Source organism: Natator depressus, chromosome 5 (assembly GCF_965152275.1).
Source record: "Natator depressus isolate rNatDep1 chromosome 5, rNatDep2.hap1, whole genome shotgun sequence".
Taxonomy (NCBI): Eukaryota; Metazoa; Chordata; order Testudines; family Cheloniidae; genus Natator; species Natator depressus.
This window is the reverse complement of record NC_134238.1, coordinates 43,450,400-43,467,355: the sequence shown is the minus strand read 5'-3', so window position 1 is coordinate 43,467,355 and position 16,956 is coordinate 43,450,400. Positions and strand designations below refer to the sequence as shown.

Below are 16,956 nucleotides of genomic sequence, written 5' to 3'. Positions count from 1 at the left end.
CCTAGGCAGCGGGGCCAGGAGGCTCTGTGAGCTGCTCTCACCCACAGGCACCACCCCCTCCAGCTCCCATTGGTCACTGTTCCCAGCCAATGGGAGTGTGGAGCCGGTGCTTGGGGCGGGGGCAGCATGCGGAGTCCCGTGGCCACCCTGCTGAGGAGCTGGACCTGCTGGCCCCTTCCGGGGCCCAGTGTGGTGCCAGGACAGATAGGGACTAGCCTGCCTTAGCCGGGCAGCACCGCCAGCATGACTTTTATTGGCCTGGTTGGCAGTGCTGACCAGAGCCACCAGGGTCCCTTTTTGACCAGGCATTCCAGTTGAAAATCGGACACCTGGCAACCCTATTGCCAGCAGCAGTCCCCGTTCGGTGCCAGCTTCCTGGCTTTATAGGCCCTGCCTGTTATTGCACAGCTGAACCTGCTTGCAATCAACTCCCTGCTCCCTAGCTCTTCCTCCAGGTGCAGTCTGTGGAGTTAGTAGGTCTGCCTGGCCAACTTAACCCCTTCCAGTCCTGTGTGGGGTTGACACCCTGTCACAGGCAGATATATTAACAGTGTTAATTCAATGAAAAATTAACAATGAATTTAAAAAGTAGCCCATGTCTCAGATTTTGTTACAGCAAAACAATTTTCAAATCTCAAAAACACCCAGGAGCTTATTTGCTAGAGGGAGAGGCAATAAAGTTAGTCTCATCTCCAGAAAAAGAACTTAGAAGCCCATTTAAAAATTATTATAACTCAAATAATGAATAGTTCGGCGTGAGAATTCAGTCTGTACTCAGGGCCTGGTCCAAAGCCGACAGCAGTTAACGGGAGCCTTTCCAATGATTTCAAAGGGCTTTGAAGCAGGCCAGGTCCTCAAAGAGTAAGTGCTGTCAGTTTGGGATGATTCACTGTGTTATTGGTGCATAACAAAAAATGTAATTCCTGCTTTAAATGCAAATCCTAATGCAGTTCTAACTGTGGAATTGCTTTGGCACCTTCACAGTATTGAACCTGCATTAACAATAAGACACAGCTGATACTGTAAACTAACGTAGGGCCCTATTGTCCTGTCCATCTCTGGGTGGAGAGAGGATGAGAACCCAGGTGTTCAAGAGGGATGCGCAGAAGAGGGAAGTGCTGCTTCCTTGTTACTGTCCCCCCAGCCCCTCCCCACGGGCCTTGCAGAATTAATACCAAAGTAGAAAACATGTTAAATCTGGAATTCAGGCTTTTTTGGGTGAAAAGGTCAAATTGCCAAGCAGAGTCTTGGTTTGAGGATATACCAGTAGGGGGAGCCGGCTTTTTTCCTAATGCAGTGGTTTTCAACCTTTTTTCATTTGTGGACTCCTAAAAGATTTCAAATGAAGGTGCGGACTCCTCTGGAAATCTTAGACACAGGCTGCAGACCCCCACTGGTCCATGGACCACAGGTTGAAAGCCACTGTCCTAATGGATTGAAGCAGTGTGCATCCTGAAATAAAACACATTAAATAAGAGAACCAGCATATCAAGGCAGACTGTTTAAATGGACCCATGTGAAATGAGAACCCAAAGTCACTGTTATAAACAAACCCTTATGCACACTGGACAGTAGTACCTCTCATCCACACACACTGTATATAAAAACTGGAAGTTGGTATAGGACCAGTGAAATCTGGTCCTGATTTATAGACCACATAGAATGCGAAGCTATTTACAATAATATATTTGCATCTGCAAAAGAGTTTACAGTGTATAAATGACAGTTAGGATTATTTGACTCAAGTAAGAATTTAACAGAAAGGAATTTGTGTTTGTCTCCCTTTTAGGATAACTGTGTATTGGTGCCGAACATTAAGCAGAGGAACAGTGATCAAGATATCTTTGGAGATGCTTGTGACAACTGTCGCACAGTCTTGAATAATGACCAGAGGGACACAGATGGTGACGGGAAAGGAGATGCCTGTGATGACGACATGGATGGAGATGGTTGATCTATCTGCACTTAACATAATTCTTTAAAATCACCCAGCATGTGCTGTGTGTTACGGCACGGCTACACTAGAGAGTTTACAGTTGCACCACTGTAAACTCTCTAATGTAGCCGCACTAAGCCGACAGGGCCTCTGCTTAACTACTCCAGCCCCCGCAAGCGGCAGTAGCTCTCCCGCCGACATAGCACTATCCAGTGCTTATGTCAGTGTAACTTGTCTCTCAGTGGATGGTTTATTCACATCCCTGAATGACATACATTAGTATCATGTATGTCCTGTAGTGTAGACATTGCCTAACAGAGGATGTTTGGAACCAGCTTTTAGGCATCTCTAAGGCCGAATACTTTAGTTCTAGTTTCCAACAGTGATGGGGTAACCCAGAGATACTATGTAAAACCCAGCAATTTTGACTGTTTCCCTCCTGGCAATTGGCATGGCTGCAGTAGAGGACATGAAACATGTTGCAAGAACAGTTCTGACTAACCTATAAGACTGCGAAGTGTGATAACTATGAATCCCAACAGCAGCAGCAACTCAGACTAAGATGCAGAAAATTTGGGGACGACGTCACTTGGTCAAACACATCTTCTCATGTGAGATTTTGTCAGAGATCACATCTCTGCACGCAACTCCTAGTTGCAGCCATTTTTATTTATTTAGTGTAAATATTGATTTTTTTTTTGCTCCACCCCAAGCCCTGGGCAATGTGCAACAGTTAAACTCCACAATAATTCATACAACAATTAAAAGGCTGTTGAACATTTTAATGGACTATCAATATTAACAGCAAAACAAAAAAAAACAAAAAAAAAACAAAAACCCCAAACTTCTTCACAATAATCCACAGGACCAACCACATCCTAGCACATCTGACTGCCTCCTGCCTGAATACCCAGGAGATCCCGGTTATGCAACATTTTATTGTCATTGCTGCGTGGGGCTTGGAAGAAAATCAAGTGCCCTTAAATATAATATAATAAATGAAATGTCACATGATATAAACTATATGGTATGGGGACAGAATGCAGTGAGGTGTGCAGGAAAATGGAATGCAAGGCAATGTCATTAGTGAGATGCTCCTAACTTTGATTAAATGAGATGTGCACAGAAACACAGATTTGCTGTTAATGTTTATGGTGTAATCACGCACTGTGCCCTAAGTGAACTGCTGCAGACACTGGTGATGGCTGAACAGTAATGCTGTATTCTGTGAAAATATATAAACGGGTGCATTTGGAAAATACACACATTTGGAAACCGAGGGAATAATTTTGACTAATATTGATGATTTTTCCAGGTATTAAGAATCTTTTGGACAATTGTCAGAGGGTTCCCAATCGGGACCAAAAGGATGGGGATAACGACGGTGTTGGTGACGCTTGTGACAGCTGCCCCACTATCAGCAACCCCAACCAGGTTAGTGAGGGGAAGAAAAATCTGTAGGATAGCACAAGCCTCAGCCACCAAGTTAGTGAAAAAGTGACTGTGAGCACCAAATAACTGTAGGAGGAGACAATTGGAGCTACAAGAGATCAGCTGCTTCCATTTTGTTAAAGGATATGTAGAAAAAAACTTGTGAAACTTTGAAAGCTTGAGTTTGGAAAAGGAGACTGGAAATAGGAACAGATAGGTGCTTTTTCACACTCTGCATGTCTCATTGTGCACCTTCTCTGATCAATTTGCTGCAACATCTCCCATCTGTGGTGGGCCAAACAAGTCAATACAAGCCTATACAAGTCAATGGGAAGACTCCATTGGGAGTACAGATTTGTTACATGTATTCTTTCTTTCATTAGGGCCAAATGTTGATTTTCTTATTCAGACAAAAACCTCTATCACCACAGACTCAGAGTCATTGAGTAAACAGAGTAGATTTGCTACAGTTTTCTGTTCAGTTGTGTAACACCGTAGGCTTATTTTTAAGGTACAGAAGAGGGAAACCTCTTCTGGAAAACGAGGGTTGACTCATTTTCAGTATCTCAGGCAACTTTCTTCTTCTTTTTTTTTTTTTTAATTCCTTCAGCTAGAACCCCAGAATCTAGTCCCGCCCAATTTAATACTACTTTGTTTTTCTGCCCTTGTTAAATAAGTTTTCTTCTTTCGATCACCCACGTAACCAGAAGATCTATTTTATAAAAAGAACTGATCCTGCCAATATAGTACTGTCATTTTAATATTCTCTCAACAGTTAACACTACAACTTCTTCTGCTTCTGTTTCCAGTCAGATATTGACAATGACCTGATTGGAGATTCTTGTGACACCAACCAAGACAGGTACAGTACCCCCTATCCAATATCAACAAGAGAACAATACTGGATCAAATTTAGCCCTGGCATAAGCTAGTCTAATTCCACCCACTTCAGTAGAGATGCACCCACACTCCCATCAGGAGTTCAGCCCTAGGTTATTTTCAGTATTTCCTGCCCAGTAAGAACATAATTTTATGTAATGAAAATAAAGTCTCTTCTGAAATAACTATCATTCAAAGCCATAGTCCTCAATTACTGTTGCTATAACAGTACATAAACCATCCCCCCCTTCCACTTTCTCCCATGCACATATGTACATTTCATCAGTTCAGGACCAAAAAGGGTATAGAAAACAGATACATGACATGATTCAAAGCTGATTCCATAGAAAGAAAACTGGCAAGCTCCACACAGAGCTTATATTATCAAATCAACACAAATCAAAACCAAAACCACCCAAACAATTTTAGGGGGAGGTGTTTCCCCCACTAACACACAAGACTTCACTATAACATAAAGTTTAATTGTAAAAGGCAAGGACCTACCTGAAAAAAATGTCCCTTTCACTTTAGTATAGGGGTAGTGGTAAAGTCTCTCTTCATCCCTTGTAGATACTAGGCGGGGCAGAGGCAGGGGCAGCTGAGGATGTGCTGGGGAATCCATGAAATGCCATTTCTTTTCTTCCAAAGGCAGTGACTGTCACAAGACCAGCTGCATTCGCTTTCACTCTATGATGAGAGCAACGCCAGCAAAACCAAGTTTAGGGCATTATATTTTACTCCTCTTTCCAAAAGGAAAAGGCAACTACTACTTGCCCCTGCTCAAAGCAGAAGAAAGGGGAAGTGATTAAATCCCTTAGGAATGCACCATTTCCCACTCCTGGGAAGGTGATAATTGCTGCATTCCAAGGTGATTAGCAAAATGGAAACCACTGAGGCCTGGAGTTCCTGAAACTACCCTACCATCATCTATCCTCATGTATGGGGATTAGCTTTAACATGGAGTGAAGCTTCACTGCAAAGAGAGTGAGGCCTTGTCTTCACTGCTAAAAAAGTGTGTTTTCTGTCTTGGGGTAGCTGTCACAAGAGCTATCCTGGGGTAAAAACACAGTGGAGACAAGGCACTGTAAAGGCAGGTTATAGCTACTCTACAGCCACTACAGTGGCACAGCTACAGTGCTCCAGATGTGCAGGTGGAGCACCGTAACATAAACGCTTCCCACATCCACCGAAGGGGCTTTTCTGTCAGTGTAGTTAATCCACCTCTCTGAAAGGCAGTAACTAGGTCAAGGGAAGAATTCTTCCGTTGACCTAGCCGCATCTACACCAGGGGTTAGATTGCGTTAACTACAGCACCATGGGCAGTTGTGAACTGGTCGATGGAGGAGGCTAGCTCCCGGTCCCTCCCTTCTGCCTCCCCCCCCCCCCGGGCCACCAGCCGACAGCTCCTGGCTGCCCAAGCGCCCCCACCCCTGGAGCACCAGGCAGCCACACCCCCGGAGCACCAGGCTGGCGGGTGGCACAGTTCTAGTGCCCCAAGCACCAGGTGGGCAGCGCAGCAGGGCCCTGGCCCCAGCGCCAGCTGCCCAGAGTCAGTCCCTCAGCCCCAACCAGCCTGGGCCACAGAAGAGCAGGACCTGCCGGACGGGGCCTGGGGCCGGAACATGGACGGGGCCACACACATTTTTTGGGGAGGCTCAGCCATATACAGCACTCAGGGCATGAAATTTTTCACAGCTCTGAGTAATGTAGCTAGGAAAAGTGTAGACCAGGCCTAAGTGACAGCACTGTATCCCCAACTGGGCTTGACCTCACCTAGTTTACCTTGAGGTAAATCTAATGTGCCTTATCGCCACTGTGGTTTTGCCTCAGGGTACCTCACACACGTTTGTTACCCAGAGGAAAAACTCGCCTTTTTTAGCAGTGAAGACAAGTCATGACTGTCCGTTGATAAACGTTGCAGCTAATCCTGACTCTCACTGCACTTCACTGTGGCTCTGGCTACTCTAGGCAAAAAGGTATTGGGGGGAAAAAAAAAATTGCTGGAATGCCTTGAGTTTGCAACACCCCCTACCCCTACACAACAGCAGCCCTAGGTGCTTCACCAGCAGTTATACAAATTGGTTGCAGTACCTGAGGCAAGGTCTTCAGAAGGAGTCTGACTGAGCCATTGTAGCTTATGGTGATTTCACTACACCACAGTCAGGAAGCCACAAATAGGTTTGGAAGATTTTTATTGGTAAAGATTGGTAAATGTTGATTTCACCGAACACACACAATCCCTGAACAAAATATTTCCATCGATAACAATAGCAATTTACAGATATGGAAATATCAGATAAATGCTGCTTGAGAAGTTTAGTAGAGTCCCGCCTTCATGTTGTAATATGGGCATTAGCTGAGCTGGAGCTGGTGCCATTTAGATATGGCTGGAGGGCAGTTCCTCTGCTTCCCCTTCCCATCCTCCCCCAAACCCCGTGATTTACCATGTGTTAATTTTAAGAAGAGGGAGCCTCCAAGGCAGGGACACTGCCAGGGTCAGGTGTAGGGGGATCTCTGCTCTGCCTGGAGAATGCAGCCTCCTCCCCATAATTTGGCAAAACAGCGAACATTTAAATTGATTAAAAATTAGAAAAGGCTTAAAAATAAACATTGATTAAAAAAAAAATTAAATCCTGCCAAACCTAACCACTAGTGATGCAGCTGTATCAGTTTAGCTAGGCCTCAATGCAGGGCTGCTGCTGTATGGACATTTCCCAAAACACCTGTCAGTGCTGAGTACCATGGACTAGGCCCATCAGGAACCCCCGGTCGCAAAATGTTTGTACCTCAAAATATTTGTCAAAAAGCAGTGTTGCTAAACCATGGCAAGGAGAAGCCAGGCCCGTAACCACTTCCTGTACTCAGTGTCCTCACATTCAAAAATTGAAGCTTCACTATAACCAGATTAACTATGAGCAATTTTCATGGTCCCAGATATCTCATTTCACAGTCCTTGTGAGAGTTTTCCTTTCATTACATGTGCTGGCATCAGGATCCATCCGATGGCATCAACTGTACTTTGTATTTCATGATTGCTTAGCTGTTGTGCTCTAGTCTGGGGACAAGAACTGATTCTTTGGGGGTGTGTTTTGTGCGTGTGTGTGGTTTGTTGTTTTGTTTGAATTCATAGTGACGGAGATGGACACCAGGACAGCACAGACAACTGTCCCACAGTCATTAACAGCTCCCAGCTGGACACTGATAAGGATGGGCTGGGTGATGAGTGTGATGATGATGATGATAATGATGGGATTCCGGACCTCATGCCCCCGGGCCCTGATAACTGCAGACTGGTTCCCAACCCGGGACAGGAAGATGACAACAGTAAGTCTGTTCTACCCACCTATGCAGTGAGTGAACATGCAGTACACTTACTGTGAGGCAGCATGTTCGCACCAAGGGGAACCAAGTTCACATAAGCCCCTGTTGTCCAAAGTCTAAAGGCAGATTTCTCTTTTGTATAGGAGGGAGCCCTGTTATGTACAAGTCAGGACTGACACATATTACGAGTAGCAGCAACCAATGGCTCTGTCCCATACTCTGGGCCAGATTCTGTGCTGCATCTCTCAAGCAGGCTCAGCTGGGGTGGGGAGAGGCTTTAAGCCATCTTTGGGCCTCCCAGATTGTAGGCTACTCTGGGGGCTGGGCAGCCCAGGGATCACTCTGACGTACAGAAACCTTCCTTGGCAGCCTGTAAGCTGCTGCTGTCACACCTTTGACACCCCCCTTCTTCTCCAGCATGCCCCTACCTTTGAGGAATTCCCTCCGGGGGCACTCAATGCCCTTCATGCTGCTGGAATGGCATAGAGGTACTAGCAGAGGCTAGAATTTGGCCCTTGGCTCTCACTTTCATGAACAATTTGAATTCACCAAATTTATTCAGATGTGAAAGACAGACTCACATTAGGATCCCTGTGACTCAGCACAAAACAGTAAAATCATCTGTCTGTCTCTCTGTTTTTCTTAAACCAACTAACTTATAAAATATCCCTGGAAGATTTTTCAGTTTTCAGCAGAACAATGATATGAAACAATCTTAAAAACAAGCCAATACTGTAAAATCTCTCTACTTCACATTAGTGATTGAGGGTCCCCCTTGCAAACAAGCAAATGACTAAACGATTTACAAAGCAAGGAGAATGCATCACGGAATATACTTTATTCGTTAATTTGGATATTTGTATTTTTATACTTAACTAGAAAATATACCTATACAAGAATTTCTAAAAACAATGGTGTCTTGGTCATTTGAGAACTTAGTGTGGAACTCTGCTGTCAAATCTTTGCTTACAAGTGGCAAAAGACAGTCATTTTGTGTCTCATTATGTGGTATTAATTTTAGTCCAACAAAAGTGCTATACACTTGTATTCTGAATTTTGCTTGATCTGTTAGCCATGTCAGATCAGAGTACAGCTAATGGTGTGTTTGTTAAACCTTAAAAAAACACCTATTGCATCTGTCAAATTTGCTGTAAATTTCAAGCACTTTCTGTAGGTTCCTTTGCCGCCATAAATTTTAAGGTGAGAAGGGACTCTTAGATCAATAACTTGTGTGTGGCTAAAGTATATCTTTCAGAAAGGCAACCAGTCTTGATTTTAAGACATCAAGAGATGGAGAATCAACTACTTCCTTTGGTAGTTTGTTCCAATGGTTAAGACTAAGGTGGTTGTAGCTGCATTGTAAATAATTCCCCTTTTGTTTCATTGATGCATTCAGGTGATGGAGTTGGTGATATATGTGAATCGGATTTTGACCAGGACACAGTAATTGATCGAATTGATATTTGCCCTGAGAATGCTGAGATCACCCTCACAGATTTCAGGGCTTATCAAACTGTGGTTCTGGATCCTGAAGGTGATGCTCAGATTGATCCTAACTGGATGGTTCTGAACCAGGTAAAAATACATTCAACACCTTTTAGCTGTCAGAAACAAATAATTACAAAACAAAATTAAAAAAAAAACCAACCCAACCTGTGCTGAGCTTATCAGAATCTGTAATGCTTTAGCAAAGAAATGACGACAACTGATGCTTGCTAAAAGCCAAAAGGAAAGGATATTTTTGAAAAAGTGTGCAACTAAGTTTGAAGTTACACACAACACTTGGGCTAAAATAATTACAGACACAGAAAGCTTATTCCGGGAGAACTTCACTGCTGCACAGAGGGCCAGCATGAGGCCGATGTAGAGCTGTGGAACATCTCATTGTAGCAATTGCAGTATCACCCTATTGTTTATTACGCCTCAATAACATAATTAAATTTCCCCTCTCAGGGTATGGAGATTGTACAGACCATGAACAGTGATCCTGGCCTCGCAGTTGGTATGGAGACCATTTTTGTACTCATGTTTTGCAATAGAAAAGCTTTTGGCATGTGGTCAAGTTTTCTGCCAACGATTGGTCTTCACACAGTGTCTATCCATTGCTCCTAGGTTACACAGCTTTCAATGGGGTTGACTTTGAAGGCACCTTTCATGTGAACACGGTGACGGATGATGACTATGCTGGCTTTATTTTTGGTTACCAAGACAGTTCCAGTTTTTATGTGGTAATGTGGAAGCAGACAGAACAGACTTACTGGCAAGCAACTCCATTCAGAGCTGTTGCAGAGCCTGGCATTCAGCTTAAGGTACTGGGCTAAGTAACATCATCAAATTTGGTGGCTCAGTGTTCTCTGTGCAACGGCTATCCAAGCATACAAGGAGTTGGCCATATAATGCCTATGCTATTCTCCCACCATTGCTGGGGACCACCAGCTCTTTCCTAAAGGAAAGGTTAATTTAATATCAGAGTGGTACCTTGCGTATGTGCATCACTCTAATAACTTTCAGAGTAGCAGACATGTTAGTCTGTATTGGCAAAAAGAAAAGGAGTACTTGTGGGACCTTAAAGACTAACATTTATTTGAGCATAAGCTTTCGTAAGCTACAGCTCACTTCATCGGATGCATCTGATGAAGTGAGCTATAGCTCACGAAAGCTTATGCTCAAATAAATTTGTTAGTCTCTAAGATGCTACAAGTACTCTAATAAGCGTATGGAAATGCAGAGGATAATTTGAATCTACCAAAATGTGTGTGCCAGTCAATGCTCATTAAAAATTTATGAGGCAGCTTTCATCAGTTGCCCTAGAGTTGAAATGGGCCCTTTTAATTAGAATAAATACATAAAATCAAACCTGGACACAGATCTCATTCAATTCACTGGTGATGGCCTAAAGTGACCATTTTAAAGAGGCTGTGTGTTTGTCTAAAGCAGAACTTCCCCAAATGTGGTCCATGGCACACTGACTAGTTGCCCATTGAGACCTTCTGGTCACATGCTGCTGGCTCCTCCTTGTTCCTAGCTGCTTAATGAAAAGACAGCAAATATTAAATGCTTTTATTTCTCCTTGTAAGCAGTGTCTACAATTGGCACAGGGATGTCATAAGCTCATGGATGGGAGGGGAGGTGTGCAGAAGGCAAGTCTTCTAGTAAGATGTGATCCACACTATGAAAAGTGAGAGCTCCTGGTCTAATGCTTAAAGGGAAAATTTTCTTTGTTCACTTTCTAAACAATGCCATATTTGTCTAGGCTGTTAAATCTAAGTCTGGCCCTGGCGAACACCTCAGGAATTCACTCTGGCATACTGGGGACACCAATGACCAAGTCAGACTGCTTTGGAAAGACCCCAGAAATGTAGGTTGGAAAGATAAAGTCTCTTATCGATGGTTCTTGCAGCACAGACCCCAGGTTGGATACATCAGGTAGGGACTGGCTTGTTTAAACCTTTGTAGAGCTAAACAGCAGTTATTATATTTTTTATATTTGTGAAATTCTAGTTAGGGTGGGGTGTTTTTGTTTTTTAGAAAAACCAAACCCCATATAATTACAAGTATTGTCAAATGTCTCTGGGCTTTGTAGCTGCTAAAGACAGACATTGCTATTGTGCCTGGTTTTGCTTTAAAAGTTTTTGAAAATACCAGTGATACCACTTCTAGAAACACATTCAAGTCTTAACATTTCACAGATATTTGACTTCTGTATGAATATTCCTTAATGTTTATCCCGTGGAATATGTACATATAAATTGTGATAATTTATCCACAACACCATGTGTAACAAGTAACAGAACTAATCAACCAAAGCTGGCCCCACAGAAAGCGTAAAGATGTAAAACAGAACGTTATCAGTAATTAGCACAGCATGATTATATATGTATACATATACACACACACACGCTATAAGCAATGTTCGCGTAGCTGTGTTGGTCCCAGGACATTAGAGAGACAGGATGGGTTAGGTAATATCTTTTATTTGACCAACTTCTGCTGCTGAGAGAGACAAGCTTTCAAGCTTACATACAGAGCTCTTCTTCAAGTAACCTTGTCTATATGAAATATGACCTCAATATGTTCTCTGAGTGTATGTTAGCATAGAAGTTCTTCTTGTCCCTATGATGTTTACAAATTGCCAGGGGCAAGACAAGTAGTCGTGATGGTGGAATTCACACTCTTTGAACAAAGTCTGGAAGTAGTGAGGCCATTACTCCAGTCACCTTTTTAAATATTAAAAGACAAAAGAGATGTTGAGCCAGTTCTAAGACTATGATTCAGTCAGTGAGAAGCCTTTACAAATTGCTCTTGATTTTTAATCCGTTTTTCAATAGATCAGGATTTACAGATGTAATATGAGCAATGTTGCTCTTTGGCTGACATCCATGGATAGGTGTAGGTCTCCTAAAGAAACAGGGCATTCTATTTTGTTAATATCTAAGAAGGGCAAAAAGACAAAAATGAGAAAGCATTTTAACAAGAAATCATCATTCAGGATCAGGGGTTTGATCTTGGAACATTCAAGTCAATAGAAGTAGGATCTAAAAGTATTATATGAAAAAAAAAAACAACCCAAGTGCACACGGCCCTGCTCCTTGGCCCCATCAGACCAATTGCATATTTGCGCTGTTTTTCAAGTAAGCTGAATAGGGCAAAGGATTTAATAAACTTCAAGATTCATCACAGTTTTTGCAGCTCCTTGCCTTTCAGAGTGTGCTGAGTATACAGCCACGCACTCTCTTTTTAGTAACTCCAGTTAAAAATCCTCAGACACCAAAGGAGCGGATAAAGCGAGTCTTATTTAATCCTTCGAGAACAAGGGCCTTCAGAACCAAAAGTGAAAGTCTGAGCCAACGCTTGGGCCATAACTCACTACAGTATGTTTTGACTAAGTATAGCAGCCCTGTGGGCTATGTAGCATCGCGCATTTCTAGGAGACTTCAGCAAGGCCTAGGAATAGGCACAAAAGCCAAAATAGCCCAGGAGAATTGATAAACTAAATTCACCAGCTGTGCTATTTTTGAAAAACACCCAAATAAACAAAAATCAAGGATGGTAAATGATTCCTTTTTATAATGGTTTTATAACAAGGAAACTCTTGGGGAAGGTGTCTGTATTTCCGTATGTGTTTGTACAGCTCCTAGCAGCATGGAGCCCTGATCCTGATTGGGTCCCAGTAGGCACCATCATCATTTCAATAATAAATACTGATATTTACAGGTAAGTACACAGCTGAACGTTTGGTGCAGCTGGTATGGAGCTAGCATAGCCAACTGACTCCCCCAGGGTGGGGAGCATGCTGGGATGAGAGTGGGCATGTAGGGTTGCCAACTTTCTAATTGCACAAAACCGAACACCTTGCCCCGCTGTGGTCAGAACATACAATGCTTTAGTGATTCCCCAGCTTGCGTAAGGCCTCCTATGGGGCTGTTAGAAGCTAGCCTAAGTTGGAGCAACTCTGCCCCTTCTCTACCCCATGAGCACAGCCCTATCACAGCTGAGGGTTATAACCCTGGTTTCTCTTCAAGTTGACGGTGGTATGGTCCTGAGACCAGTCTAAGGAGCTTGTCACAAGGTAGAAGAAAGATAGATATTAAAAACACTTTCGCAAAGCAACAGTGGCTATCTGAGCGCTGACAGGGGTTGCATTTGTTTTATTCTGAAGGGCAAGATTTTATGAAGGTTCTCAACTGGTGGCAGATTCTGGAGTAACTGTAGACACTACCATGCGTGGAGGAAGACTTGGTGTTTTCTGCTTCTCTCAGGAAAACATTATTTGGTCCAACCTGAAATATCGCTGCAATGGTAACATTTCTCTTAGAGCTACTCAGCTCATGATTATCAAATGACCTACTGTATTAGAGGAGAAGTAGTTTGGGCTCTTTTTTAAAAAAAAAAACAAAAAACCAAACAACTTGCAGCCTTCCCTTTCACCAGCAAATGAATCTGTGAAACATTGTGCCTGACGCCAGCCTTAGTATGGATCGCGTCTTGCCAGAGGTAGAATGAGCAGCTCAGCTGCTCTGTTGCTCCTGATCTGCAATATACATGTAATCTGCCAGCATAGTCCTGCCCTTATATGGAGCATGCTAACGACACCAAGTAGGTGCAATTAGAAATGTTACTAAAAGACCAAATGACCACCACCTCAGAGCTAACCATACAGCAAATGAGGCGTTGTCCTCGGTAAATTAAATATTATGTCCCCCAGTACACATTGCATTCACCCATACATCCATTGTACGTGATGTTAGCCAACCCACACTCCAGCCAAACTGCTGCTGCTCAAATCAGTTAGTGGAAGGCAGTTTCTTGTACCGGTCTTTACAGTTACAGTGGTTGCTATGAGCTTCCTCCGCATGATGCCTGGCACCACAGCTGACAAGGCACTCTCATCTGCAGACAGAATTTAGACATTTTACACCTCTTCAGTTTTGGCCAGGGCTCCTTCTAGCTGAACTCAGATCTCTAACATAGTGAGGTGGCATGAAAATCTCTGAATTAATTTTAAAACAGTAACACAATACATCATAAAACTTGGGCACATTTTACAAAAAACACAATCCTGGGCTGCGTCCCCCCAACCTCGCCTAAACCACCACGCTGCCCTGGTGCTCCCATGTACTTTGTGCACACAGCTGTACTTCCCCGTTAGATATCGAGTACACCTTTTCCTTATTGCATGAAATTCTTCTGGAGGAATTGTTCACATGAGGCTATTTCTGTCATATCAACTCATCAGTGGAACACAATCACTTCTCTCAGAGTAACAGCCGTGTTAGTCTGTATTCGCAAAAAGAAAAGGAGTACTTGTGGCACCTTAGAGACTAACCAATTTATTTGAGCATAAGCTTTTGTGAGCTATAGCTCACTTCATCGGATGCATCCGATGAAGTGAGCTGTAGCTCACGAAAGCTCATGCTCAAATAAATTGGTTAGTCTCTAAGGTGCCACAAGTACTCCTTTTCTTTTTGCGAATCACTTCTCTCTTCTCAGACTCAATCTCGGCCTGACCAAACAGTCCCCTGGTATAGTCCCCCCTCCCCGCCATGTACTGAAGAAAAGCCAGTCAGTATTTGCTCACTGCAATATTGGCTGACTGAGCTAGTAACTTACATTTTGTGGAATTAAACATTTAAATCCAAATCTCCAGCCCAGAACTAGTGCCAAGGTGAAATGTTGCATATTTAATGAGAGTTGCCAGCTTGGAATAGGTGAAGCAGGGCTCTCAGAGCTGCTGGCCTTTCTGCAACTGCTCTGCCTCTAGTTTCAATGATAAAGCAAATTGCTGTGCTCAGAAATGTTGTGATTCAAGCAAAAGACCCAGGGTGGCAAGTGTAATTGGCCCGTTCATGAAGTGAGAGTTCTTAAGATTAGAGGTTTGATTTTTCCCAGAAAGCATTCCCGCCCCCCCAGCTTTAGCACTTGTAGAAAAATGGTTCAAAACCGACCAGCTCTGCTTGGCAACAGCCCTGCTTCCCAAGCTACATCACTGACTCTTCCATAGCAAAAGCACTATTTCCATATATTCAGCAGGACCTTCCCTTATGGAAATAGCAGCGTTGCCAGCTCTCACAATTGTAACACTCTTCTCACAATGCTTTCTTCACGCCCCAGTTGCTGGAATCAAATGATCTCTGCTTTCATTTAAAAAAAAAAAAAAAAAAGTTTCGGTCTAGCCCTCACAGTTTCAGATCAAAGCTTGAACCCGTGGTCCAAGTGAATCCTAAACTCTTAAAAAAATACAGATGGCAAATCAAAAGCTCCCCCTCCCCCCGATTCTTAAGCCAAATTTGCGGTTGACTCATGATTTTTGAAGGCTTAAGGCTGGCGTTACTGGGTCAGAGGGGAACATGTGTCTGGCTTAGGTCAAGGCATGGGTCTGAAGCCCCATACAGCCGAGTGCCTCAGGCTGCTTGTTCAGCTATGTGCCTCGGAGGCTTTTGCACCAGCTCCCAGGAGCTTCAAGTGAGAAGCCAGGGGATTTGGTGCAAGAGTTTAAGGGGACACTGTTCACTTGAAAACTAGTCAATTTCCAACCAAACGAACTACAGTGATTTTGGCACCATTGACGTGCCACGTTTTAAAGATTTTATATTGTTTTAATGGGTCCCTTGCCTGTAGCTGTGTGAAAAGCCCACCCAAACAGGGGACGCTGGCTGGCTGCAGGAAGCCGTGCAGCTGAACTGGCAAAGTTCTGACAAAGGCACAGAGTAAACAAAAACAAATAAATTGTTGCCTTCTTGTCTTTTCCTGTTCAGTCATTCACGTGCAGTTTGTAATAGGACATTTTCAGACTAATGTGATTTAGAAATTGACACTGTCAACTTCAAGGACTTTTAACCCACTCCCTCCCTCGCTCTCAGTGGCCACAGACTGATAAATCTGGCATGGTATTTAAAACCATGACTTGGGGCAAACAGTAGAAAAAAAAAACTGCTCGTGAATGTTCAGGTGACTTGGAGAGAGTGTATTTTGGTTCCACCCCATTCCCACAACCAGCTCTTTCGTGTTCCCTCGCAGCAAGCATTTAGCTGCTCAGCCTTTATTAGCCCACAAATACCTTCAGCTTGAATCATCACAGGCAGGAAATTGGGAGTTGCTTGTTCAGTTATAAAATTCGCTATTTTCCCTGCTGTGGTTTGTTACACAACCAATCACTCTTGTGCATTCCACACAGTGCAAAGGGATAATGTGCCCAATTCTTGAATGGTCTGCAGCTCAAAAGTTATTCACAGAAATGATTCAGCAAATTAAAAATTCAGCTTGGGACTTCCGCATTCTGCTGAGAGGCAATTCGGATTAGAAAAGGCAGCATTATTTAGCCAATAAGTTATTCGTTCCCAGTTATCCACACTGTTCTAGTTCTAAACACTCATCAGCTACCCAGGAACAAGACTAATCTTTGCATATTTTCTTGTTTTCAGACACCATCCCCGAGGACTTTCAGGAATTTCAAGCTCAGCAGCTTGGAGGTGGAGATATTTAACACAGAAAGCAAACTGATGTCGCTATTTCAAACAGTAAAGCAATACTTTAAATCCTTATATGATTTTTTGGGGGGGGGGGGCAAGAGTGCACACTGCAGCTCGTTGTGGTTGATATAACTATCAGACTTCATGTAAATATGAAAATAAAAAGATGATTAAAATAGACTGGGGCGTCACTGTCTTTGAAAATTGCTCGGCCTGCTGCCTCATGGAGTTTAATTTAAAAACGCTTGGCTATGAACTGGGACGCCTACTTCATGTGCGCACTCACATAAAACAAAGGATGCAACCAGCATGAAATGATCAGTGATTCTCAGAGTTGTAGAAGTCCAAGTTTGACGCAAACTCTTAGGTCATGTAGTCTATGTTCCTGTCACAGCAGGTTTGTTCCCCATGGGTAGCTCT

At 43.3% G+C, this 16,956-nt stretch overlaps 1 protein-coding gene across 1 annotated transcript in view; it reads left to right on the top strand.

Moving 5' to 3' along the window:
- Positions 1-16,628, top strand: part of THBS4 (thrombospondin 4) — a 54,122-nt gene extending 37,494 nt beyond the window's left edge. The window contains exons 13-22 of the mRNA XM_074952665.1: positions 1,790-1,949; positions 3,252-3,370; positions 4,177-4,229; positions 7,377-7,570; positions 8,964-9,142; positions 9,521-9,569; positions 9,680-9,876; positions 10,821-10,993; positions 13,227-13,366; positions 16,489-16,628. Coding sequence (XP_074808766.1) covers positions 1,790-1,949; positions 3,252-3,370; positions 4,177-4,229; positions 7,377-7,570; positions 8,964-9,142; positions 9,521-9,569; positions 9,680-9,876; positions 10,821-10,993; positions 13,227-13,366; positions 16,489-16,550 — 1,326 coding nt within the window. The 3' untranslated portion in view covers positions 16,551-16,628. The remainder of the gene's footprint in view (positions 1-1,789; positions 1,950-3,251; positions 3,371-4,176; positions 4,230-7,376; positions 7,571-8,963; positions 9,143-9,520; positions 9,570-9,679; positions 9,877-10,820; positions 10,994-13,226; positions 13,367-16,488) is intronic.
- The last annotated feature ends 328 nt before the right edge of the window (positions 16,629-16,956 follow it).